Below are 26190 nucleotides of genomic sequence, written 5' to 3' on the forward strand. Positions count from 1 at the left end.
GAATGCAGTGGCATGATCTTGGCTCACTGCAACCTCCACCTCCTGGGTTTAAGCAATTCTCTTGCCTCAGCCTTCTGAGTAGCTGGGACGACAGGCATGCGCCACCACACCTGGTTAATTTTGTATTTTTAGTAGAGACGGGGTTTTTCCATGGTGGTCAGGCTGGTTGCGAACTCCCGACCTCAAGTGATCGGCCCACCTCGGCCTCCCAAACTGCTGGGATTACAGGCATGAGCCACCGTGCCCAGCCTATAATTTTTTTTAAGAGCCTGGGTCTCACTCTGTTGCCCCAGCTGGAATGCAGTGGTGCACTCCAGCACCACTGCAGCCTACAACTTCTGGGCTCACGTCCTCCTCCCATCTCAGCCTGAGTAGCTGGGACTATAGGCACACACCACCATGCCTGGCTAATTTTTAAATTTTTTCTTTAGATGGAGTCTCATTTTGTTGCCCAGACTGGAGTGCAGTGGCATGATCTCAGCTCACTGCAACCTCTGTCTCCTGGGTTCAAGTGAGTCTCCTGTCTCAGCCTCCGTAGCTGCGACTACAGGTGCGTGCCACCACGCCCAGCTAATTTTTGTATTTTTAGTAGACGGGGTTTCGCCATGTTGGCCAGGCTGGTGTCAAACTCCCGACCTCAGGTGACCTGTCCACCTCAGCCTCCCAAAGTGCTGGGATTACAGGCATAAGCCACTGTGCCTGGTCAATTTTTAAATTTTTTTCTAGAGACCAGGTTGGTCTCAAACTCCTGGCCTCAAGTGATCCTCCTGCCTCTAACTCCCAAATTGCTAGAATTATGGGCATGAACCGCCATGCCCAGGCAAATTTTAACTTTTTACAACAGATCTGTGCATATTTTATGGTAGTAAATGATAAAACAAACTAGTATCTACATATGTTTGATGTATTCAAGACATTCTTTTTTTGTTGTTTTTTTTTTTTTTTTTTGAGGCAGAGTCTTGCTCTGTCGCCCAGGCTGGAGTGCAGTGGCCGGATCTCGGCTCACTGCAAACTCCGCCTCCTGGGTTCACGCCATTCTCCTGCCTCAGCCTCCCGAATAGCTGGGACTACAGGCGCCCGCCACCTCGTCTGGCTAGTTTTTTGTATTTTTTAGTAGAGACGGGGTTTCACTGTGTTAGCCAGGATGGTCTTGATATCCTGACCTCGTGATCCGCCCGTCTCGGCCTCCCAAAGTGCTGGGATTACAGGCTTGAGCCACCGCGCCCGGCCGGCATTCTTAACTTTTAAATTATTTCAATGTATCTAGGCTACAGGGGATTCATCTGCATTTTTTTTTTAAATTGTCACAAATCTCCAGAACATTTTCCAATGTATTTACTGAAAAAAATCTGGGTGTAAATGGACTCATGCAGTTCAAACCTGTATTGTCCAAGTGTCAACTGTAGGAAGCGCATTTACACCAGTATGTAATACAAAGTATATGCTTAATATATGCTATTATATCATTTCATATTAAATTATTAATTCTATATTAAATCTCAGTAAGATAGGCTGTAGCAAAATCGAAACATTTACTGAATAAACTGGACATAAAATAGTTCTCTTCCATTGATGGCTAATTACCTCTCATTCCTGTTAAGGCAAACTGAATGGTATTTCCTCCAACCCCACAGAATGCGTCTACTACAACATCACACTTGAAGGACTGACTAACACGGCCAGCAATGTGTTCAGCAATCTTCTCGGGTGTAACTGAAAACCAGCCCTCTGCAAAGGAAGAATATTTGTGTTAACATGTTCAATTTCAAGAAGCCAAGGCAAGCATAAACATAGCAAACATAACTGTATCTTACATACTTTTAAAAAGCTTAGTTTCCCTTTTGAAAAAAGTATAAATTACCCAGTTTTAAAGAAAAAAATTTCAAAGTTTGTTACAAAAAGCAGTACCATTCCCAATTTCCACAGAAATGACCTCATTCTTAACCTAATTCTCTTGTAATACTGTATACCTCCATCTGTGCAATAACTGAATTACAATTTTGATGTTTCTGTTTGAAGCTATAACTACTGACTCCTGTGGAAAATAGAGAACTAGCTGCTCTAATTGGCTAGCTCCCCACACTCCACTGAGTTTCCCAATAATTTCACTCCTAAGGTTGAAACAATAGCCTGGATCTGTATTGGACACTCCAGAAGAAACTGAATTTTTTTTTTTTTTTTGGAGACAGTGTCTTGCTCTGTTGCCCAGGTTGTAGTGCAACGGCATGCATGATCTTGGCTCACTGCAACTTCTGCCTCCTGGCTTCAAGTGATTCTCACGCCTCAGCCTCCTGAGTAGTTGGGACTACAGGCACAAGCGACCACACCCAGCCAATTTTTGTATTTTTAGGAGAGATGGGGTTTTGCCATGTTAGCCAGGCTGGTCTTGAACTCCTAGCCTCAAGTGATGTGCCTGCCTCAGTCTCCCAAAGTGCTGGGATTACAGGTGTGAGCCACCATGCCTGGCCAAAACTGCATGTTTTTAAAGGGTCAGAAAAAGCAGGAGCTGATAGCAAAAGGCCACAGGGCTGCAGAAGTTTAGGAGGAATAGCAGAGCCCTCATTATTTTCAGAAATGAGGTCCTGTGTCCATTCTAGAGGAAACAGAATACTGACCTCCTTCTTTCCTAGTAGGAAAAATTCACATTTTTCAGAAAGACATTTATCTGAACAAAATGATGTGCTGGGCTGGGTGTGGTGGATCACTTGAGTCCAGGAGTTTGAGAGCAGCCTGGGCAACACGGCAAAACCCTGTCTCTACAAAAAATTAGCCAAGCATGATAGTGCTTGCTTGTAATCCCAGCTACTTAGGAGGCTGAGGCATGAGGATTGCTTTAGCCCTGGGAGGTGGAGGTTGCAGTGAGCTGAGATTGTGCCACTGTACTCCAGCCTGGGTGACCGAGTGAGACCCAATCTCAAAAATAAATTAATAAAAAAATAAAAATAAAAGAAAAAGAAAAAGAAAGAAATAAAAATAATGTGTGTTAATTTTCCTGTTGCCTCCCCTTACCAAAACTTTAAATGGCTCTTTGATACGGGAAAAATAAGAACATACACTTTTATATAATTGCAAGTGTTTTCCACTCTTATTTCTCCTTATAAATTCCTATGTACTTCTTCCAATACACAGCATTTTGCAAATTGTTTTAAAAGGGTCGGAGAACCTCTGAAATTCCACCATAGATTAAGAACTTCTGATTTTGATAGTTAATAAAAACCAATAGGTAACCCCAACATGAAAATGAGCATCAGTCTGCAAGACTGAGTTAAGTAAGTTGTTGCAGATCACGGCAGGAAAGCTGGAGAAAGAATTCAAAATTTGCAAAGTTAATTAATTAAATTGTATCTTTCTGCACTAGGTATTTCTTGATCAAGTTTTCCATTTAATAACTTATCAATCACTTTTGCTATCTATCCTAAGGTGCTACAAATACAGATTAAACCCAAATCTGAAGTTTTAAAAATACACACACATATATATATACCCAAATTGAAGGACATTCTATAAAATAAAGGGCCATTGATCCTTTGAAAAATGTTAGTCATGAAAGACAAAAAAGGCTAAGGAAAGATTCCAGATTAAAGGAAACTAAAGAACATGAAAAATAAATGCAATAAATGATCCTATACTGGAAGGAAAAAAAATATGATAAAGGACAAGATTAGGACAATTGATGAAAATAGAGTATAAACTGTAGATTATAATATTGGAACAATGTTAAATTGATAATTTACTGTTTTAAACAACAACATACTTGTTCTTAGGAAATATACGCTAAAGTATTAAGGAGTATGGGCATGATGTGTGTTAAGTACTGATCAGAAAAAGATACACACACATACATATGGAGACAGAATGAGAACGTAAATGGGGCAAAATGTTGAAAATAGCTGAATCTGGGAAAGGGGATATGAACATTCCCTGTATTATTCTTACAACTTTCTGTAAATTTGAAATGGTTTCAAAATAAAGCTAAAAAATACATATATACTTTACCTCTGTCCAACTTAATGCCATCATCAAAACGGGAGAAGAGCCTGTACCTCTGGGCCCAGTATTTTGCCAGCTCAGGAACAGCAGCTATTTCAGGAGGCAGACCATTCACCTTTTTGTTCTTCTTCTTGTTCTTCTTCTTTTTAACTTCAGCTAAAATAAAATATCAAGAATATAGATGCTAAGAAAAAATTAGTATCACAGGTGAGTTTATCTAAAAATGAAGCCACACCAAATAATTACAAGCAGAAGATGTATATAATGACACACCCAGAGAAACAGGAAAGCCTGATGGAAACACCACTGGCTTCAATCACCACCAGCACTTTGCTACTTACTGGCTTTGTAAGCTTGGAAAAGTAACCGAGGCTCTTTAAGCTCCAATTATTAATTTCTATAAAAGGAATGAATGGGCAGAGCACAGTGGCTCACATCTGTAATCCCAGCACTTTGGGAGGCCGAGGCAGGTAGATCACCTGAGGTCAGGAGTTCGAGACCAGCCTGGCCAACATGGTGAAACCCCATCTCTACTAAAAATACAAAAATTAGCTGGGCGTGGTGGTGGGCGTCTAATCCCAGTTACTTGGGGGGCTGAGGCAGGAGAATCGCTTGAACCCAGGAGGTGGAGTTTACAGTGAGCCAAGATCGCGCCACTGCACTCCAGCCTAGGCGACAAGAACAAAACTCAGTCTTAAAAAAGAAAAACAAAAAAGAATGATGGGGCTGCACGCAGTGGCTCACGCCTGTAATCCCAGCACTTAGGGAGGCTGAAGCAGGTGTATCACCTGAGGTCAGGAGTTGGAGACCAGCCTGACCAACATGGTGAAACCCTGTCTCTACTAAAAAGAAAAAAAATACAAAAATTAGCCTGGCATGGTGGCAGGCACCTGTAATCCCAGCTACTTGGGAGGCTGAGGCAGAAGAATCGCTTGAACCTGGGAGGCGGATATTGCAGTGAGCTGAGAATGCGCCACTGCACTCCAGCCTGGGTGACAGAGCAAGACTCTGTCTCAAAAAAAAAAAAAAAAAAAAAAAAGAATGAATGAGTTAGTGAGTGGTATTTTACTAACTTAATTCACAGCAATGATAGGAAATATGTAGAAATACTGCTATAGACATAAAAGTTATTACTTCTGTTAGCCAAGATACTGCTTTATGTGGTGAATTATAGAAATCTAAACATTTCCTTTCTGTCAAGGACTAGATTAGGCTCTAGCTCTCAGCCACATCAAAGTCACCTGGCATCTGAGAATGTGAAACAAGGGTCACCAGCTCCATTCTGCAGAAAAGAATCTCATTCATTCAGAGGCTGATTTTTTCCTTAATTAATTTTTATCAGTTTGGTTATTTGGTTTCAGTCCTCAGCAAATCAGAAGCAACAACATAGACAGATGAGACTTTCGTCAGAGTTAAGTATAAAAACAAGAGGCGACGGCTAACAAAGAATAAGACTCCATTACACACTCAAATGGTCCTCAAGGATTGGGCTATGTCCTAATACATTTATCTTATCATTGTAAATAGTAAAAAGTGTCATCATGAGTCAGTAAGGTCAGATCTTCCTATCCCCAAAAAAGTGTCACCAATAGCAAAGTACGGTGATTATTTCTCAACAGGGAGTATAATGACATTGTGGGTGGAATAATTCTTTGTAGTGCAAGACCATCTCGTACATGACTTAACATTAAGTAACAGAGTACTAAAGCCAGAATTTCTAATGTCACTCTAACAACCAGCATCTTCCAAATGCCCCTATGAAGGTGGTACTACCCCAGGTAAGAACAACCAGCATCATGAGAACTGGTGTTTATGGAAGTGGGGTAGTGCAGGAAAATGGGACTTAGCAATCGGAGAAGCTGGTAATGAGTCCTAGCTATGCCACTTACTTGGGTTAATTTTTATATTTCTCTCAGCTTTTCTTTCTGTATTTCCAGAAGGGAAAATAATTCCACCTACTTCCTTGGGCTACCTTACAGATTAAATGAGAATAAGGCACCTAAAAGCATTTCAGAAACCTACAAATGTCATATGAACATCAGTTATTATCACATTGACAATAAAAGAAATGTAAACTACTGTAGGTATGCTGTTTAGAATGCAAAGAAGTGCTAGATCAGAGATATACACGCACCCACACTTGCACTAAGAAAAAAAAAATCAAGACTCAAGTTATTTTCCATAGAAATAAATTAAGAAAAATGATGATCACAATAAATATGTTTCATAATACCATTATTAAACTATATAAGAGCTTTTGCTATAAAAATTCTAATACAAAAGTACATAAATTGAAGATGTTACTCAGTTCATTCATTAGAGCCAACTGCTCTGAATACTTTTTAAATTAATGTGCCATCGAAAACACATGACTATCATCAACCACACACACAAAATAAAAAAATATCAAAAGGAAACCAGTCCGAGCACGGTGGCTCATGTCTGTAATCCCAGCACTTTTTTGGAGGCCAAGGTGGGAGGATTGCTTGAACCTCTGGCAAGCAGCCTGAGCAATATAGTGAGACCCTGGATCTCTACAAAAAAAATTAAAAAATTAGGCAGGCATGGTGGTATGTGCATGTAGTCCCAGCTACTCAAGCTGAGGTGGGAGGACTGCTTGAGCCCTGGGGGTCAAGGTGTAGTGAGCTGTGATCACGCCACTGCACTCTACCCTGGGTGACAGAATGAGACCCTGTCTCCAAAAAAAAAAAAAAAAAAGGGAAGAAGTAAACCAAAGCTACACCACATGTGTAGAGGTCAAAGGATGGTCACCTTTAGCCCATGGAACTGAGTAGCAGCAGAGGCCAAGCTGAACTGCAGACAGTGGTCTGTAGGCACAATGCTCCCAACAGTCTTTCCTTTTCAACTTGATCATGTTCGCTCAGCCAAGAGTGAGGAGTGCTATGGGTGCTAAGTCATAGCCAGTTAGCCAGTTAGAACATGTACACTTAATATGCCTTCTCTCACTTAAAAATAAATAGCAGTGACTCCTTAGGTACAGAAGATTCACAAGTGAAAACTAAGAAAAAACATATTAATGAAAAAAAAATTATCTAAATTCATTAGCCAGTTGAAGCATATTTAGTGTTACCTTCAGTTTCTGCCTGGAAGGAATCTGGTACTTCTTGAAGAACACAATCTTGCTCATCTGGAACAGTTGCTACCAAGCTGTCTCCTTCACAGTTTTCTGTTTCAAGTTCACCAGCTGAAAATACGCTCTGACAATGTTCAGGTTCTGGATTACTAGTCTCCAGGAGGTCATCACCTTTTTTAACAGACATGTCTTGTTCCTCTGAATCACTACTTGTGGAAGTGTCGTGCACATTGTCATGAGAAGACGATTCTTGTGATGCTTCTCCATCCATTGGTTTGTTAACCCATGTGAGGAATTTTTCTACCTTAAATTTTAAGATGACACCATGAGCAGGAATTCCAAACTATACAGACTCTTCCTACCTTTTACCATCTGTGACTTGACTGACAAGTTGTGTCAAAATTATTGGCTTTGAAAAGTAGACTGCATCACACAAGCTAATAGTAATTCTGACCTAATCAGAATGTTATCTGGGCATGCTATGACCTTATTAAAGTTTTCTTTAAAAGGAAAAAAGTATCAGATTAAACACTTCCTGCTATCAATAAACACTAAGAGGATAAAGTCAAACTGTCCCAGTGGCTTTTCCATAAGGATTCCTAACAATTTAACTGTGCTGTGTGCAACAGCTACATTACAAATGTACCTACTTACTACTGAATCATTAATTTTAGTTTTTCAAATTATATAGACTTTTCTGCAATGTTCAAGTTGCAATCTATGTAAATATTACTTAGCATCAAAGATGAACCCTAAAAAGTTTTAGGGCCAATTTTTCTGTAAGAATAGAAGCAGTGTATCTTGGAAAAAATGAAAATTGCCTTTTAATGCAACAGTAGAGCTAGTAAGATATGTCCTAGCAAGTGTTTGTTCTTTGAAATGTAAACAAGGCTCAGCATCAGATCATATACTTCTTTGCATCTTCTGTAACATAAATATTCTTCCGAGCTTGTCTTCATGACTTTTCTAAGAGGGAGGAAATTAGAATGGAAGTGATGGACATGATGAGAAACAACCCAGAATCTTCCTCTAAGGGAATATGCCTATAAACAAATTAGGCATCTAAGTTAGACATAGCAGTCACATACCCTTTTTCCTCAGCAATGCCTAGCAGCTATGTTTCTGCACTCATCTACAGATGAATGCATGGGGGCTATTACATCCAACACATTACGGAAAGTCCTACGGCACTGACTGGACTAATACTAGGCAGTCTGTTTCAGATATAACTAGCACCACTAACGTATTTATTAAAATATCACCAGCAGCCAGTCAACCTGAAATGTAATACAAAATAAAACCAGTTATATATATGTAGCATATTTTACAAGTATGCTGAAGTTAGGGAGGACAATGTTTCTTGAGGGGAAACCAGAGTCATCTGACTAGCCTTAAAAACGAACAGAAACAGAGTCATCATGGAGTCTAAGATTATGGTCTACTGTCCCAAAGAGCTGCTGGAGATGTGACTGACATCAAGGTTCTGCTCATTAGAAAGTGTTTTTTATCCCTTTGAATAAAGAAGGGTAATTCATCACACAAAGCAATTTCCTAACTAATGTTGTTTCCCAGGTACTTGGATGGCAGATATAGCAAAGTCCAAGAGAGGGAATATGAATATTTCAGGTAATAATGTGAAACAATAAATTGGACTTGCGTTTCATGCTATCAGGGTGAACTTGTTACAGGTATAAACTGACTGATCACTTCTGGAAGAACTCAGAATTAAAGCTTGTAATATTAAGCTGTATCAGAATTTGGACTATTAGGATCCTACTGGTATGGTTTGGCTGTGTCTCCACCCAAATCTCATCTTGAATCATAGTTCCCATAATCCCCACGTGTTGTGGGAGGAACCAGGTAGAGATGGTTGAATTATAGGGGCGGTTTCTCCCATCCTCTTCTTGTGATGGTGAGTTAGTTCTTACGAGATCTGATGGTTTTATAAGGTGCTTCCTCCTTTGCTGGGCACTCATTTCTCTCTCTAGCTGCCATGTGAAGAAGGAGTTGTTTGCTTCCCTTTCCACCACAACTGTAAGTTTCCTGAGGCCTCCCCAGCCTTGCAGAACTGTGAGTCAATTAAACCTCTTTCCTTCAAAAATTATCCACTCTTAGGTATATCTTTATTAGCAGCCCGAGAACAGACTAATACACCTACTTAGCTTGAAACAGAAGATAAATTGCTCCTTGTTCTTGTCTGTTACTACATAGGCAAGGCTGTGTTTTTGTTTTTTGAGATGGAGTCTTACTCTGTCAGCCAGGCTGGAGTGCAATGGCGCGATCTCAGCTCACTACAACCTCCGCCTCCCAGGTTCAAGTGATTATCCTGCCTAGCCTCCCGAGTAGCTGGGATTACAGGCGCTTGCCACCACGCCTGGCTAATTTTTGTATTTTTAGTAGAGATGAGGTTTCACCATGTTGGCCAGGCTGGTCTCGAACTGCTGACCTCAGGCGATTCATCCACCTCGGCCTCCCTAAGTGCTGGGATTACAGGTGTGAGTCACCATGCCCGGCCAAGGTTGTGTGTTTTTGTTTGTCTGAGACGGAGTTTTGCTCTTGTTGCCCAGGCTAGAGTACGATGGCGCCACCTCAGCTCACCACAACCTCTGTCTCCCGGGTTCAGGCGATTCTCCTGCCTCCGCTTCCCAAGTAGCTGGGATTACAGGCAAGCGCCACCATGCTGGCTAATTTTGTATTTTTAGTAGAGACGGGGTTTCTCCACATTGGTCAGGCTTGTCTGGTACTCCCGACCTCAGGTGATCCCCCCACCTCAGCCTCCCAAAGTGCTGGGATTATAGGCGTGAGTCCCCCATGCCCAGCGGCTGCTTTTTTTAAAATCATGTCAGACACTACTACTTTGTGGCTTTCAAACACTTCCTTTTCACCCCACCTCAACTTGCCTTTTTGCAGATTTAGTTTACATAATATATGTCTTCAAGAAGCAAGTCAAAAAACAAAATTATGTACCTTGATACCTGCATAGAAACACGCTTCCTACTTGAATACAACAATTTTAAGAGGTCAAACTTACAAAACATGATTCTATCTACAAGTATACAACAAAATTTATACATACCTTACTCAGAGTTTTGCTTTTCTTGAAAAATGGTTTTTCTGATTCTTTGGTAAAGAAGATGTGTTTGTTTTTCATCTTTACTTGTCTGCGCATGTCCAGGTACTTAGACTTATGCTTCATATTCTTCTCTAAGTATCTGACCTGCCGATGACTGAAATTTGGAATTCCACCATATCTGTGACCAGATCAAAACAAGTGATTCACACCTTAAATTCCAGGATTATATTTCCTTATAGGAAAAGAGAATGAAACTAACACTTTCACTTATTTTTACACCATTTTAATTCTCTTTTTAAAATTATGAAAATGAGAAAATCAAGTTCAACTTGCAGAAGAGGTGATGGTCTTTTACGTTAATTCTAAAGCAAATGTGTAACACTAAAGTTGGGAAGCGCAACGTATCTAATATAGAGCAGAAAGTGGAAATCACATAGTAGACTGCAATAAATAGTGTGTGTATGTGTGTGTATGTGTGTGTGTATATATATATATATAATATATATATATAAAACCCTATTCCCTTGTTAGCGAAATATAAATATTCTCAAGGTGGGGTGATGTCAAAGCTCTTTAACACATTTCTTGATGGGTTTGAATTATCTAAATCTGAGCTTACAAAAAAAGCAAACCCTTAGTATCTAAATAATTAGAGAATGTCTGATTTAACCATCTGAAATTTTCCAGTCCTAAAAGATATGTATCTGTTACGAAGCCCCTTTTGATTATAGTAAGCCTCAATTAACTCCCTCTCCTACAAACTGTTAGGGACTTAAGAATGTCACATACACTTTAGCATTTATAAAATCCAGAATACTTTGGGTTTAAATGTCAGGTCTTACTTTGTAGCCATATTATAAACTTCTTTTAATAAACAGGATATTTTATCCTTCTCTTTTAAGTAGAATTGGGTGCTCCAAATAGAAGAGTAGTTAAGTTAAATCTCAGGCAAGAAAAGAAATAGATCTCTACAAGAGTATACAACCAAAATCAACCCAAGGATTCCTCAATAAAACTACATGTGCATAGTAATAAATCCTGCCAGGAATTTAAGAACCTTTTTACATTGCTAAACTTTATAATCTTAGCCTTTAATGATTATATGAACTATTGATTATATGAACGATAATTGCCTTGAAATACCTAAGGGAGAAAAACTGATAATCTTTAGAAACTGTAAGAGTCAACATGTACTTCTGAACTAATTTGAATTCAATTCAATTTTGAGGCATTCCTCATGTCCCTTTCTTGCTGATTTCATAATGTGTAGGTATCTGTATTTCACAGCTTATGAAATAGATAAGTAGGACCTGAAATCTCAACCCTTAGAAACATCAAAGAACCCCGTCATGGTTTAGATTACTGGTGTAAGCTGTCTTCATCAGGCCTTACCTACTCAGTTTAGTCTTCACGTCATGTGCGATAAAATCTCTAGCTGTTCTAACACAATTACCTAATTATTCAAACATGTTCCTTTATATTTAATGCTTGGGCATTTAATCCCAGAGACATCTTATGTCTTCTATACACAAATGTTCATAGCAGCTTTGTTGACTTTTGAAAATTCATTTTATTTTTTTATTTTCTGCCTTGCTATGTTACCCAGGCTGGTCCTGACCTCTGGCTCCAGGCAATCTTCTCACCTCAGCTTCCCCAAGGGCTGGGATTACAGGTGTGAGCCACTGCACCTGCACTGTCGCTTTATTTGTAATAGCAAAATGCCAGAAGTAATCCAAATGCCCTTTAATTGTTGCATGGTTGAAGAAATTTTGGTACATCCATACACTGGAATTCTATTCAGCAATAAGAAGGAATAAATGGACCGGGCATGGTGGCTCATGCCTGCAATCCCTGCACTCTAGGAGGCTGAGATGGGAGGACCACTTGAGGCCAAGAGTTTAAGACCAGCCTAGGCAACATATCAAGACCCCATCTCTATGAAAAAACTTAAAACAGCACTGCACTCCATCCTGTGTTACAGAGTGAGACCCTAAGGAAGGCAGGCAGGCAGGCAGGCAGACATAATAATCTGGAGGGACCTTCTAGGGTATTATGCTTAGATCTTAGGAAGCAATTTACATGTTATTAATTAGGACAACTGATAAAACACAATGCCCTCATTTACAGAATTAGCTAAATGTTTCTACCAACAAGTGTCCATGGTACACTGTTGAGGGAGAAAAGCAAGCTGAAGAGTACCTATAATATGACCTAATTTTTCTGTTTTACACAAAGAGAAGCAAAATGTGTGTACATGGCCAGGTGCAGTGGCTCACGCCTGTAATCCCAGCACTTTGGGAGGCCGAGGTGGGCAGATCACCTGAGGTCAGGAGTGTGAGACCAGCCTGGCCAATATGGTGTAACCCCGTCTCTACCAAAAATACAAAAAAAAAAATTAGCTGGGCATGGTGGCGCATGCCTGTAGTCCCAGCTACTTGGGGGACTGAGGCAGAAGAATCGCTTGAACCCAGGAGGCGGAGGTTGCAGTGGGCAGAGATCGCGCCACTGCGCTGCAACCTGGGTGACAGACTGAGACTGTCTCAAAAAACAAAACAAAACCAACAAACAAAAAATGTGTATACATGTACGTAGTCATAGCACACAACAATAAATTTGGAGGGACATATGCCAAACTTTTTTTGAGTCTCACTCTGTTACCCAGGCTGGAGTGCAGTGGCATTATCATGGCTCACAGCACCCTCAACCTCCCGGACTCAAGTGATCCTCCCATCTCAGCCTCCCAAGGAGCTGGAAACACAGGCATACACCACTAAACCCAGATAATTTTTAAATTTTTTGTAGAGACGGGGTCTCCCTATATTGCCCAGCTTCCAAGTGCCAAATTCTTTAAAACACCGCCTACATCTGAGAATGACTGGAAGCAAAATATTTTTTACTTTTTACTTGTTATTTGGGTTGTTTTAATTTTACTCTTTCATAATAAAAAGAGGTTATTGCAGATTTCAACTTTTCATGGCATGTTTGCTATGGTCTTCACATGTACACATGTGAGATACTAGGTGAGAAGAGAACCATGCTTAGAAGTCACAAAAGCTGGGCCTAAATTCCCTCTCCAGCAAATAATGTGATCTTGACCAAGTCAAAGCCTCTGTGAGCTACAGTTGCTTTATCTATGAAACGGAGTAACAACACTGGATTGCTATAAAGGGCAACTGAGTTAAAGCATATGAACACATCAAATGTACAGGGATATCTCTACCACAATTCTAACAAGAAGTGTTTTAATTAATGATAACATCTCAACACATGATCATTTATTAGTTATCTGAGTATCAGAGTGCTCTAAGATAGCTGAAGTGGTTAGGACTTTGGGAAAACAATAGCTTTTATGAATAATTACTTTTGTCCTGAGCCATACTTGAATCCTAGAAGGGAACCACTGTCATCAAAGTCTGAAGCTGGGTTTTCATCAATGTCCAGTTCATGGCTAAACAAATAAAGAAAAGGTAAACAGTGATCAGCCATTACTACCAGAGCCCACCAGTTCAGATAAATATAAAAAAGGCAATATAATTGACCCATGAAACTTCCCATCACCATAATCAACCATAGTTCACAGATCCAGGAAACCAAAAAAAAGAATAATTAGAATTTTCCAAATGAGGTAAGTACCCAGGAGTGTTTGGATAAGTACTCCCGTCTTAATCCATGTCAAGTAATGATTTCTATTCCTGGGTATGATACAAACATCATCTCTCAATTTTCCCGAAACAACACCAGTAAAAGCTGCAGCCTTAAATTAATCTCCCAAAGTGATTTCTCCAGAGATTTCCCTTAAAAACAAACAAGGAAAGGTTTGGTAAGCATCAATCCAATCCAAAAAAATTTTAAAAGAAAAAAAATATTAAAAAGAATAACGTTGTGATACAAGTGATGTTAGGTAACCCAGGAGAATCCACCTACCAGAGATCTTTTAGTAACCAGTGACTACCGCTGGCCATAATTCCAAGTAAAGGAAAATGGTGAGAAATAATTCTTACAAAGTTTGTCCTTATTATAAGTTATGCTCATTGAACACACATGATCTTTGTCTTCAGTAACTAGCAGGAACTGGGGAGTTAACAAGCAATGTCTACCATATAGAGGGAGCACAGTAGAGGCACGCTTGTTTTTCCAGAAGCCATTTGGAGTACAAGTGTCTTACGTGGAGCACCTCATATCCTGTCAGAGAAATGAAGTGTCCAGCTAACTTCCAAGTTCAGTAATGATTCATCCTTTCCTTGCTACTTACAGCATTAGCATCTGACTACATCCCACCTTACATTATTCTCTACGTGTTTAATTATGTGTAGAAGTGGCATAAACCTCCAAGAAAAAAATGTAGGGATGAACACCAAAAAAAAAAAAAGAACTTTTATTTGGTTATAAAACACAAAAACAGAGCTGCAGTTTGGGACATAAGCACAGAATGAGGTGGCCTCATGAAATGTCCAAAGAAGAAAGGAAAAGGTTAAGAGTTTCACTGAGGAAAGAGGTCACGCACGTTGTTTAGAAAGTTAGTTCACGGGCACTGGCAGCATCTTACAACAAACAGCTGGTGAGCTTTCATTAGGAGAGCCAGAGGTTGTTAGGTGGAACTTGTAATCTGAGAGTCATGGTTAGGCCTCTGCAGTTTTGAATTGGGCTTGTGAGACTGTGTCAGGCACATGTTCCTGTATAAATAGCTATCTGTTCTTGTGTGATGTTTTGGCTTGGAAAAATTTCTTGTGACAGTTCCTGTTATCAGGCAAATAGTGCATGAGAGTCTTTCATGGCCTTCCCTGGCGACATTTTACCAGTGTTTGACACAAGTGACTGTTTTGACTCTTACAGCTTTCACAGTGGTAAACAGAAATTGCACTGCTTTGAGTAGGTGGTCTGGGCTCTGGCTTTAGAACTGCCATTGCTATGAAGACACTGAGCAAGAAAGATACTCACTCCTATTTGCCTCAGTGTTCCTATCTATACAATGAGAGCATGACCTTGAGGTCTTTTTCAGCAATACAAATCTGGGATAAGATATATCCAGACTTTTGAGAAACATTAGAACTGGTGAGAAAGAGAGGATATGAATCTAATTATTAGTTAAAAGTTATGATTCATTGATAGCTACTAAGTGTCAGATATATTACATGCTACCTCCTGTCCACCCAATGATCACAAAAAAGGCATCAATCCAATCTTATAGATGAGAAATTAAGAAATGTACTTAGGCTGGGTGTGGCTCACACCTGTAATCCCAGTGCTTTGGAAGGTCAAGGCAAGTGGATCACTTGAGGCCAGGAGTTTCACATCAGCCTGGGCAATACAGTGAGACCCTGTCTCTACAAAAAATTTTAAAAAACTAATCAGGAGTGGTGGCACACGCCTGGAGTCCCAGCTACTCAAGGCAGAAGGATCAACTGAGGTGAGGAGTTCAAGATCATAGTGAGCTATGATCGTCCCATGTACTCCAGCCTGAGCGATAAAGCGAGACTGTGTCTTAAAAAAAAAAAAAGAAGGAAATGTACTCAGAGTTTCTGAGTGGCAGAGTTTGGCTCTGACCACAGGTCTAGGTCCAAGGGCTCAGAATCTTACCAGTAGACCTTGCCTCTTCTTACATGATTACCAATGTTGTGAACATAACAATCATTTAATAATCACTTGCTTACGGATACAAATGCTTACTCTAACACACTCTGGTGAGAAAGGTCTCATGCAACTTACCTCCTCTTCAGTTTGCTTGGCTTATGCTTAGGTGGATCTTCCTCACTTTCGTCTCCATCAGTACCACTGGCATGTGGTCTGTCTTTGCTTGTGTTTGTTCCTGAAGACTTCTGTGAATCTAAAGAGGCAGAAATATTGCAGTAGGTTTTCCCCCTTGGTTTGACAACTTTTCTGCTATTTGCAAAGCCAATCAAAATATTTTAGCACCTTTTCTGCAATGCACTGTACATGTGCATCAAAGTACCAGGTCACATCTACCTGTTTGTGTGTCTATATGCAGAGTCTGAGCATTTTAAAAATCCTAACTATAAGGTTTGTTAAATTAAATTTAGCCTAAAGCTGTCCGTGTACACATTTTAAGCTCAGCTTAAAGGTTTCTCCACACTTAGTGAACTGTAACCTAATTGGTTGCATAAAAAGACTATAACCTACTCTTGTACCAAGCACAGTTTTGGCTAATCACAGGCAGCCAACTGTTCAAATGGTGTTCAAGTAAGGCAAAAACTGGGCTGTAACCAATCTAGCTGTTTCTGTACCTCACTTCTGCCTTCTGTACATCATTTTTCTTTCTCTGTCTATAAATGTTATTCCAATCATGTGGCAACCCTGGAGTTGCTCTGAACCTATTCTGGTTCCGGGAGCTGCCTGATTCAAGAATCGTTCTTTGCTCAATTAAACTCTGTTAAATTTAATTTGTCTAAAGTTTTTAACAGGTTTTAAAATGTTCATGATCTAACTACTTAAAAAAAAACAACAAACTAAAACTACTTCTTCATAGCTGCCCAAATCTACACAAATTAACCCACAAAGCTGCCCTTGTGTAGCTGTTAGCAGTCACATTCTTATGGAATTTTAATTGAAATGACTGTAAAGGGGACATACTCACATTGAGTAAGAAGAATTTCTCTTCATTTGCCTTTAATATAGTATGAAAGTAACATTAGTAATGAGAGTAACAAAGACAATACTATCTTTAAGAAGAGTTCTTTAACTTACGGTGACAAAAACTGAGGCACAAATCTGTCTTTGTTCTCTATCTTGTCAGACTGGAAGAAAGCGGGTAGCTGAGACCAGGAGGAAAAAGAGGTCTGCAGGGTAGACAGTGGGAAGCTTTCACTCTTTCAGAAAAGCACCAACCACAAAGAGTAGAAAACATACTTACATAGAAGCATAACCTATACCTTAAATTTTGAACTCACGGGAGAATCTAAAACAAATCAAAATCTAAAACCCTCATATTCATCCTGATGGCAGACAAACTGGAGTTATTACAGTAGTGGACAATCTATAAACATAAGTAAGGGAACAGGCAACAGAAGGCAGAGACTGTGAGAATTACTGTGTTTGGCAAAGAAAAAAGCGGGCAGATGAGGGAGGAGAACCAAAGAGGGTAAATGAGACAGTAAGTCAGAGGCCAAAACAATGCTCAATATGTATATTATAAATTTTATGGTCAAAATATGTACAGAAAGGTATCAGGAGAGTATAGAAGAGTATCAGAATATTAATATAAAATCTTCAGATAAAAAAGGATGGCTCACGCCTATGCACTTTGGGAGGCTGAGGCGGGAGTATCACTTGAGGTCAGGAGTTTGAGACCAGACTGGCCAACACAGTGAAACCCTATATCTCCTAAAAATACAAAAAAAACACAATTAACTGGAAGTGGTGGCACACATCTGTAGTCCCAGCTACTCGGGAGGCTGAGGCTGGAGAACTGCTTGAGCCCAGAGGTGGACCCTGCAGTGAGCTGAGATCGTACCACCACACTCCAGCCTGGGCGACAGAGTAAGACTCCATCTCAAAAAAAAAAAAAAAAAAGTGAAAATATATCACCTAAATAGAAAGGAATGAGAATATTATAGTGAGGTAGGTTCCACTATAAGAATCTAAGAATACAGAGAAAAAAGCAAGTTGGCAGAGCTCTTTAGAAACTCTCAGCTGGATGAAGTATTATCAGCAATCTGAGATAAGCAAAGCAAATCTGATGGTTAAGTAAAAGGTCAAAACCATTTGACAAAGGAGTAAGGCTGAGAAGAAAGTTCCTCTACACTACATGTCCTCAGCATGTAACATCAGGATGCCAAAACTTCAGGATATGCAGATGTCACAGAAATTCCCTCCTCTCCCATTTTCCTGGTGCTGAAAATTGGCAGAACCATCTCCTTAGCAAGAACACTGATATGGTTTGGATGATTGTCCCCTCTAAACCTCATATTTAAATGTGATCCCTAATGTTGGAAGTGGGGTCTGGTGGGAAGTGTTTGGGTCATGGAGCAGATCCTTCATGAATGGCTTGGTGCCTCCCCATGGCAATGAGTTACTGCAACATCTGATTGCTAACCAGAGCCTGGGACATCCCCCCTCTCTCTTGCTGTCTCTCTTGCCATGTGGCATGCCTATTCCGCTTTCACCTTCTGCCATAATTGCAAGGTTCCTGGGGCCCTCACCAGGAGTTGATGCTGAGGCTATGCTTCCTGTGCAGCCTGCAAAACTGTGAGCCAAAATACACCTCTTTTCTTTATACATGCCTCAGTCTCAGGTATTCCTTTACAGCAAGCAACGCAAAGTAAACATTCTCATTCCACCCTACTCCAATTAACTCCTTTCAAAGCACTTCTCATTGGCATTCTGTAGTCCTGAGTGGCACCAGTTTGCACAACAAGCCTTTTTTTTGTTTGATCAGTTATTCAGGAATCAACCAAGTTCCTTATCCTGGATATTTTATTGATGAGAATCCTGAAATTATTCCAGTTATAAATTAATTCTGGGACCCGTTGAGATCTTTTTTCACAGTAAGACTTCGCTTGTCCTACATGAACTCCCCATATGACTCATAAGACATTTGCCTAATGTCAAATGTACGTTCTCAATTGCTTTCTAACATGCCTCTTATAAACTCATTTGCTCTGAAAAACTAAAAGTTCCAAGCTCACTCTAAATTAGATTTCTCAAGAGATTCCATGTTTTCCTTCATTAGCCACCAAAGTACAAGAAGGAATGATATTTTTGAGAACTGTATGCAAATACTCTTATTAACAGAAAAGGGTAACAACTTGTGATATGAAAATAGAATGGATTAAATCATTTCATTATTATATGAAATGCAGTTGGTATTATTTAACTCTACAATAAAGGATTAGTAGTTATTTTGCGGAATGAATTCATTTTGCTAACCATTACATGGCAGAATAAATCTTGGTTAATCTTACCCTGAGCTGGTGGGTCTGTGCTTGTATTCCCTGGTGAGTTGCTTTCCTCATTGGTTCCTCCATTATGTGGTTCACTTTGGCCAGAAGCAGGGCGCTCTCTTCTGCTACTAACTTCACTTAGCTGTTGATGACAATCATGACTTGTAGAGGAATCTAATTGGCTCTGTTTTACATCCTCTGAATTCAGTTTTATGTTACTAATTCCATCAAGTATTTCACTACAATCCTTATCACTTGTACCACAGCTGTCATTATCAACTATAATAGGTGAAGATGGAAAAGATATTAAGTCAACTTTCAAGCATTTTTCATCTTTCTTGTTGTCAGCTTCTGTTTTAGATGTGTAAGTATCTGTATCACAGCTTTGCAAAGCATCAAAAGTCCAACCCTGAGCTTCCCAATACTGAAACTGTTCCAAATAATACCAATAAAGTTGACTATAATGTTGCTCCCATTCTTCCTTTGTATCAGGAAAGTTCCAAGGTTCAGAAGATAGTGCTTGATCCGGATGTTTTTCTTGCCAACTTTGCCACAATAGTCCTCCTCCATATTCATTCCAATACTTTTCCCATTTCTCTGTAATTTCTAGCTTTGGAGATAATGTATTTTCCACAGGAAGATTTTCTATCTCAGTATCTTTTTTGCTTTGAAGTTCACATATTCTGGTGTTCTCATACTGTTCAATTGAAGATGGATCATCTGAAGCCAAAATGTGTTCTTCTTCATATTCTTTTCTCCAAGATTCTTGCATAATTTCATCTAAGTATTTCTTTTGATGTTTTTTCTTTTTCTTTTTTATTTTAACTTTATTTCTAGTATTCATAGATACCTACATCAGATAAATAATTTGAATATAAAATGCACTTCATGAACTATACGAGAAAGCAGAATCCAAGTCTATTTTGACATTAAATTAAACAAAATACTCTCAAGGTCCCACTATGGGCTTTCAGCTCCACAAACAAGTGACATACTGTCTAAGTTTCTAAGAGGAGGAAGAATCACATGTGGGACATATTAAAACTTGCAGTTCTGGTTAATTTATAAATACATACATTTAAAAAGAGGCAGAGAGTGCTGATTGTGAATGCATTTAATCTGATAAAAAGTAATTCCCTGAGATATTTTATAAAGAAAACTGAGAGAAAATAAAAGTAAATTAATATTTACCTCAAAATTCTTATGTGCAGATATCCTACCAAATTGAAGTGGCAATCCCATACTTCTCATGAGTTCAGCCTCAGAATCAAGCTCACTTTCATCTAGGCATATGCCTTTGCTGTCACGTGATTCCGCAGTACCACAAGAATAACCACCTTCCTCCTCTTCTGTCGCCTGGTCTCCTATAGATAGCATTTATTAGCTTAGTTTTAAGGAAAACTTAGGAGGCAGGTTTTCTTATTTTCATTTAAAAAAACCCTGAGATCCAGAGTGACTGATTACAGGACCTGCCCAAAACAAAGGTAGGCAAATGTTACAATTTTTTTTTTTTTTATTTTTTAGAGATGGGGGTCTCACAGTACTGCCCAGGTTGGAGTATAACAGCTATTTGCAGGTATGATCATAATGCACTAAAAAGCTCTGAACTCCTGGGCTCAGTCAGTTCTCTTGCCTCAGCCTCACAAGCAGCTAGGATTACAGTTGCATGCCATTTTGCCTGGCCTGCAAAGTTACAATTTTTAAAGGAAAAAAAAGAAAACAAACCAACAAAAAACAACTGACGGTATGCTGGGCACGGTGGCTCATGCCTGTAATCCTAGTGCTTTGGGAGACTAAGGCAAGCAGATCACTTGAGGTCAGGAGTTTGAGACTAGCCTGGCCAACATGGTGAAAACCCGTTTCTACCAAAAACACAAAAATTAGCTGGGCGTGGTAGCAGGTGCCTGTAATCCCAGCTACTCGGGAAGCTGAGGCAGGATAATTGCTTGAACCTGGGAGATGGAGGTTGCAGTGAGTCAAGATCGTGCCACTATACCCCAGCCTGGATGAGAGAGCGAGACTCTGTCTCAAAAAAAAAAAATAAAAAACAAAACAAAAAACAACAATTGATGGTAATATGGACTAGTAAAAAAAAAAGCCAATGAAGAATCAAGAGACAATTTCTCGTTGGGCTCTGCCTGCCACTATTCATCCAGCTGCCCATTTAACTTACGCTTATTGAGCATCTGCTCTATGTTGGGCACTGTGCAAAATACTGAGGATGGAAGGAAGACAACAGGCCATGTAACCCTGGTCTGTGGAGAAAATATTTATATGTTCACATTCTTCACCTGCAAAATTACTGAACAAAGTCAGTGAATTTAAAAATAATGATTTGCGAAGTTATTTTAGGAGGTGTTAACAAGAGCAGGTGAGAATTACGTCTTCATGCCCCTCACAAACAGTTCAATACATCTGGGACTTAGGTTCTGGGATTTTGTGGAAGAGCTGATTTAATGAAAGGATCCTGCTATCAGAAGTCTGAAATCCTGGGGCTGGGCACAGTGGTTTATGGCTCTAATCTCAGCATTTTGAGAGGCTGCTTGAGGCCAGGAGTTTGAGACAATTCTGAGCAACACAGCGAGACCCTGTCTCTACAAAAAAACAAAAAACAATAACAAAACTACCCTGGTGTGGTGGCGCCCATAGTCCCTGCTACTTGGGAGGCTCAGGCGAGAGGAATGCTTAAGCAATCGCCAAATGGGTAACAGAGCAAGACCCTCTCTCTCTCTAAAAAAAGAGAAAGGTTTGAAATCCACTGAACTGGAATATTTTTTTCAAGCTCTATGACTCTAATTCTTATAGAAAAACCATTTATTACAACAAAGTAAGTTTTACTTTACCCTAATATGGTTATCTAACAGTAATTATACCATTAATGGAACATATGCCATTCAAGTGCTCTATTAACTATTTAAAATTTAGATAACAAAAATCATTTTATATATTAGCATACTCAATTAGCACTGGGCTGCACTCCAGCTTGATGATCTCAGGCAACAGAACAGTAAATCTGACATAGCCAAAATGAAGACTGAAAAAGAGAAATCTCATGTGTGCAAATTCTACTACAAGAGGGAGAAAGATACCTTTCTAAATAATGAAGGGGATCCCACTCGCTACTCCATTCAATATACTTACGAAAGCTCAGGAGACAGCAAAATGGAGAAGATGAGTTAAGTTTTACATTCCTTTCATAGTATGCGTATTTTCTTATGCTTGAGGAGCCTAGTGTTATAGGAGCTTTATTTGTATAGCATAGCAATGAAACACAAACCGAACATTCCATCCAGTGATCAACTGAAGAAACAGTAATTTGTTCCATCACCATGAGAGTTAAAGGATTTCCAAAGGTAACTATGATACTGTACTTGGGCTGACTTTGGCTTCTAACTCCATGCTGTAATTTTCTCTGTGTCTAGAAACACAAAAGGCCTATGTGGAAGGACAAATGCAGTAGGGAAGTTTGAGAGACCAAAGTGAGGCTCAACATACAGTATAAATTATATTTGTTATTTGGGAAAGTTAACCAAGATGACAGTCTCTTTACTTCAGGCAAAAGACTATAGATGTTCATCTGGAATTTTTATCCTGCAGCATTTACCTACATAATACACTTCTGATGAAGTGTATTATGATTAGAATTTACATATTCTAAATTGGAGATGGAGTCTTGCTCTGTTGCCCAGGCTGGAGTGCAGTGGCACGATCTCAGCTCACTGCCAACTCTGCCTCCTGGGTTCAAGGGATTTTCTTGCTTCAGCCTCCCGAGTAGCTGGGATTATAGGTGCCCACCACCATACCTGGATAATTTTTGTAATTTTAGTAGAGACGGGGTTTCACCACGTTGTCCAGGCTGGTCTCATACTCCTGACCTCAAGTGATCTGCTTGCCTTGGCCTCCCAAAATGCTGGGATTACAGGCATGAGCCACCACATCCAGCCAGAAACCACATATTCTTTACTTTTCAAAGTTTTAAATTGCAGGTTGCTCATATCTAATGGCGGCAACTCAGGAAAGAACACTGCACAGGGCAAAAGAGGCTACACTGTCATCACAGGAGCTATAGAAAAATAAAAGATCTGCTTTCATAGAGATTCCAGAACCACGTTATAAAAGAAAATAAAAATTGTCTGATTACAGATTTGGCATTTATTTTTATGCTAACAAATCAATACAATATTATAACAAATTACACATAAATAAACACATTATGGCTAATTTCAGCAAAAAAGGATTATATAATTTTATACTATATTACCTGAATTGTCGTCACTGTCTCTGATGTAATAGCCTTTTAATCCCAAATTGTATAATTTTCGATCCCTGCAAAGCAGATTAAGCAGTTCATATTGAAATGAATTAAGCCGTAAGTTTAGAGGGAAAGAAATCTCAAGCCATCATAGATTAATTAATAAAAAGCTTATGAAACAGAAAAGCAATCTGCTAACACATTTTCCTCACTTATAACGTAGAGGCAATAATACATTTCTCATGGAGCTGTTGTAAGGACTGCCAGTATATGTAAAATATTTAGCACAACGCTTAACACATGGTAGCATTTATTACTATAACTACTAGTTACTAAAATTAAGGCCAGGCACGGTGGCTCACACCTGTAATCCCAGCACTTTGGGAGGCTGAGGTGGGCAGATCACCTGAGGTCAGGAGTTTGAGACCAGCCTGGCCAACATGGTGAAACCACATCTCTAGTAAAAACACAAAAATTAGCCGGGCGTGATGGCAGGCACCTACAATCCCAGCTACTTGGGAGGCTGAGGCAGGAGAATTACTTAAATCTGGGAGGCAGAGGTTACAGTGAGCTGAGATCACATCACTGCACTCTAGCCTGGGCAACAAGAGCAAAACTCCATCTCTCAAAAAAAAAAAAAAAAAATTAACAGTAATTTTTCCTGGACATTGGGGGAAGAATCTGATATTCCTTTTGATACATAAACAATGGGGTGTTCTCTAAATTTTGTTGTGAGTATAAAACAGTGGAAAGATTTAGCTTACATACACATAAATCAATATGCACACCCTAATCCATTTGCTAATAAGACAAACTATCCATTGTGAATAGTAGACAAGGTATTCATGGTCTGAGCAAAGGCTACCAAAATAAACCTAACAGAATACTTAAAAAAAAGTGAAAGATTTTGCTTTTAATATCTTCCTGACTATAAATTCAGTTGTAATAAACGCCACTGTAACTGCTACAAGAAGGCCAATTGCAAGTGGAAGTTAACATAACTTTTCTAATGGAGCTACAATCAATTTAACTAAATAAAATTCTAGTGTACTTGCTCTATTTCACATCCTCTTGTTTCTTTTTTGGAGATACTATATGAAATGTAAAGTAGGTGGTGACTCAGCAGGATGGTGAACAGGCAAGGGGGTGATGTGCAAACGTGCTTTGGCAGCAACTGGTCCTCAAGAACATGTGCATTGGGGGTGGGGAGCAGGAGCTGCATACAGGGCATCACTGGTCTCCCCAAAAGCACCTAAAGATATGAGGCACTGAGGTGTCAGGTGAAGGACAGGACTAGTATGGTTGCAAGTTGGTTACAATGAGCAAATATGTAAATATGTTGAAGATAATGTTAGCTAAGATTCTCCTTAGCCACTTTATTTACTTTATTTAATATTTTAAAATTTATTTTAATGTTTTTAAATAAATTTTTTTTAAATAGAAATGAAGGTTATTTAAAAACAAGGTGGGCTCAAGACATCATCTGATAGGAAGGCAGGCTAGAAAGAACCCTCAGGTGTTGGGTCAATATTAAAAATATTGTTATAAACTCACGGCATTTAAGTTTATATACACAGCAGACATAAAAATAGTTTTCAAAAGTGTTACGTATGTGTGTATATATGTATGTATACACACATATATAGACATATTCATGCATGTGTGTAAAACACACATCTATACACTGCTCAACTCTCTCTACTAAGAGGGCACAGGAGCAATAAGCACAATGAGCACCCAGCTTTTGGTTTCTAAATACTATTTTCCACTAAATGAACCAAGTTGCCCTGGAGAAATGACAATTCCAGGTTGGAGCATGAACTGTAAAAGATAAACCTGGGTCATCTTATGCCAGAAGGTTAGGAAGCACTCAACGCTACAAATACCAAAAGGACACAGGAGCCACTTTAGAGTTCCCCACTGGCCAAATTAGAGACAGTATCAGCACCAAATTGATGTTAGCAATGGAATATAACCTGTTAGTAAACTAAGAATCTAGATTCTGTGTTAACATAAATGAATAAATACATGGGGAGAGAAGGGAAAGCGCTCCTTACAGAATGCTAACTAATAAATGCAGTAGGAGTGAAGGTGACAGGAACCACTCCTTGGCATCCTTAACAGAGGTACCTGATTCAGGCGGAAGTTATCAAAGAAGGGCAAGGCTTGTGGGTTTACTGGAAAACAGGACACTGATATGACACTGGAATATGCCCCCACAAAATACTGACTAATACAGAGGGAACCATTGTGACTTTACAGTAGAAAACCTGGCATTCAGCAACATCACCCACGGTGGTATACTATCTACAAAAAGTGCCTCCTGAGGCCACACAGAACTGGGCACAGTCATCATTTCTGTGGCATTCCTGCTAAGACATGACCCAACTATTCCTGATGAAACATCAGACAGACCCAGGTTATGCAACGTCAGGCCCCATCTCTAGAAAAAACAAAAAAAATTAGCCGGGTGTAGTGCACACCTAGGGTTCTACCATGGGAGGCTGAACTGGGAGAAATCACTTGAGCCCAGGAGCTTGAGGCTGCAGTAAGCAATGATCATACCAATGCACTCCAGCCTGCGCAGCAGAGTGAGTCTCTGACTCAAAAAAAAAAAAGCCATGCCAGACAAGGTGGCTCATGTCTATAATCCTAGCACTTTGGGAGGCAGAGACGGGGGGATCACTTGAGTCTAGGAATTTGAGACCAGTCTGGCACACACGATGAAACCCTGTCTCTACCAAAAATAACAAAAATTAGCTGGGTGTGGTGGTGTGGGCCTGTAGTTCCGGCAACTTGGGAGGCTGAGGCATGAGAACTGCTTGAACCCAGGAAGTGGAGGTTGCCACTGCACTCCAGCCTGGGCAACAGAGCAAGACTCTGT

At 39.6% G+C, this 26190-nt stretch overlaps 1 protein-coding gene across 1 annotated transcript in view; it reads right to left on the bottom strand.

Annotated features, from left to right (window-relative positions):
* TGS1 (trimethylguanosine synthase 1) overlaps positions 1-26190 on the bottom strand; it is a 51099-nt gene that overhangs the window by 17356 nt on the left and 7553 nt on the right. The window contains exons 2-10 of the mRNA XM_011937577.1: positions 23316-23380; positions 20246-20418; positions 19076-19904; positions 15864-15981; positions 13519-13605; positions 10161-10335; positions 7082-7388; positions 3997-4146; positions 1585-1728 (exon numbers count right to left, since the gene is read on the bottom strand). Coding sequence (XP_011792967.1) covers positions 1585-1728; positions 3997-4146; positions 7082-7388; positions 10161-10335; positions 13519-13605; positions 15864-15981; positions 19076-19904; positions 20246-20418; positions 23316-23380 — 2048 coding nt within the window. The remainder of the gene's footprint in view (positions 1-1584; positions 1729-3996; positions 4147-7081; positions 7389-10160; positions 10336-13518; positions 13606-15863; positions 15982-19075; positions 19905-20245; positions 20419-23315; positions 23381-26190) is intronic.

Source organism: Colobus angolensis, unplaced genomic scaffold (assembly GCF_000951035.1).
Source record: "Colobus angolensis palliatus isolate OR3802 unplaced genomic scaffold, Cang.pa_1.0 Scaffold166, whole genome shotgun sequence".
NCBI classification, from domain to species: Eukaryota; Metazoa; Chordata; class Mammalia; order Primates; family Cercopithecidae; genus Colobus; species Colobus angolensis.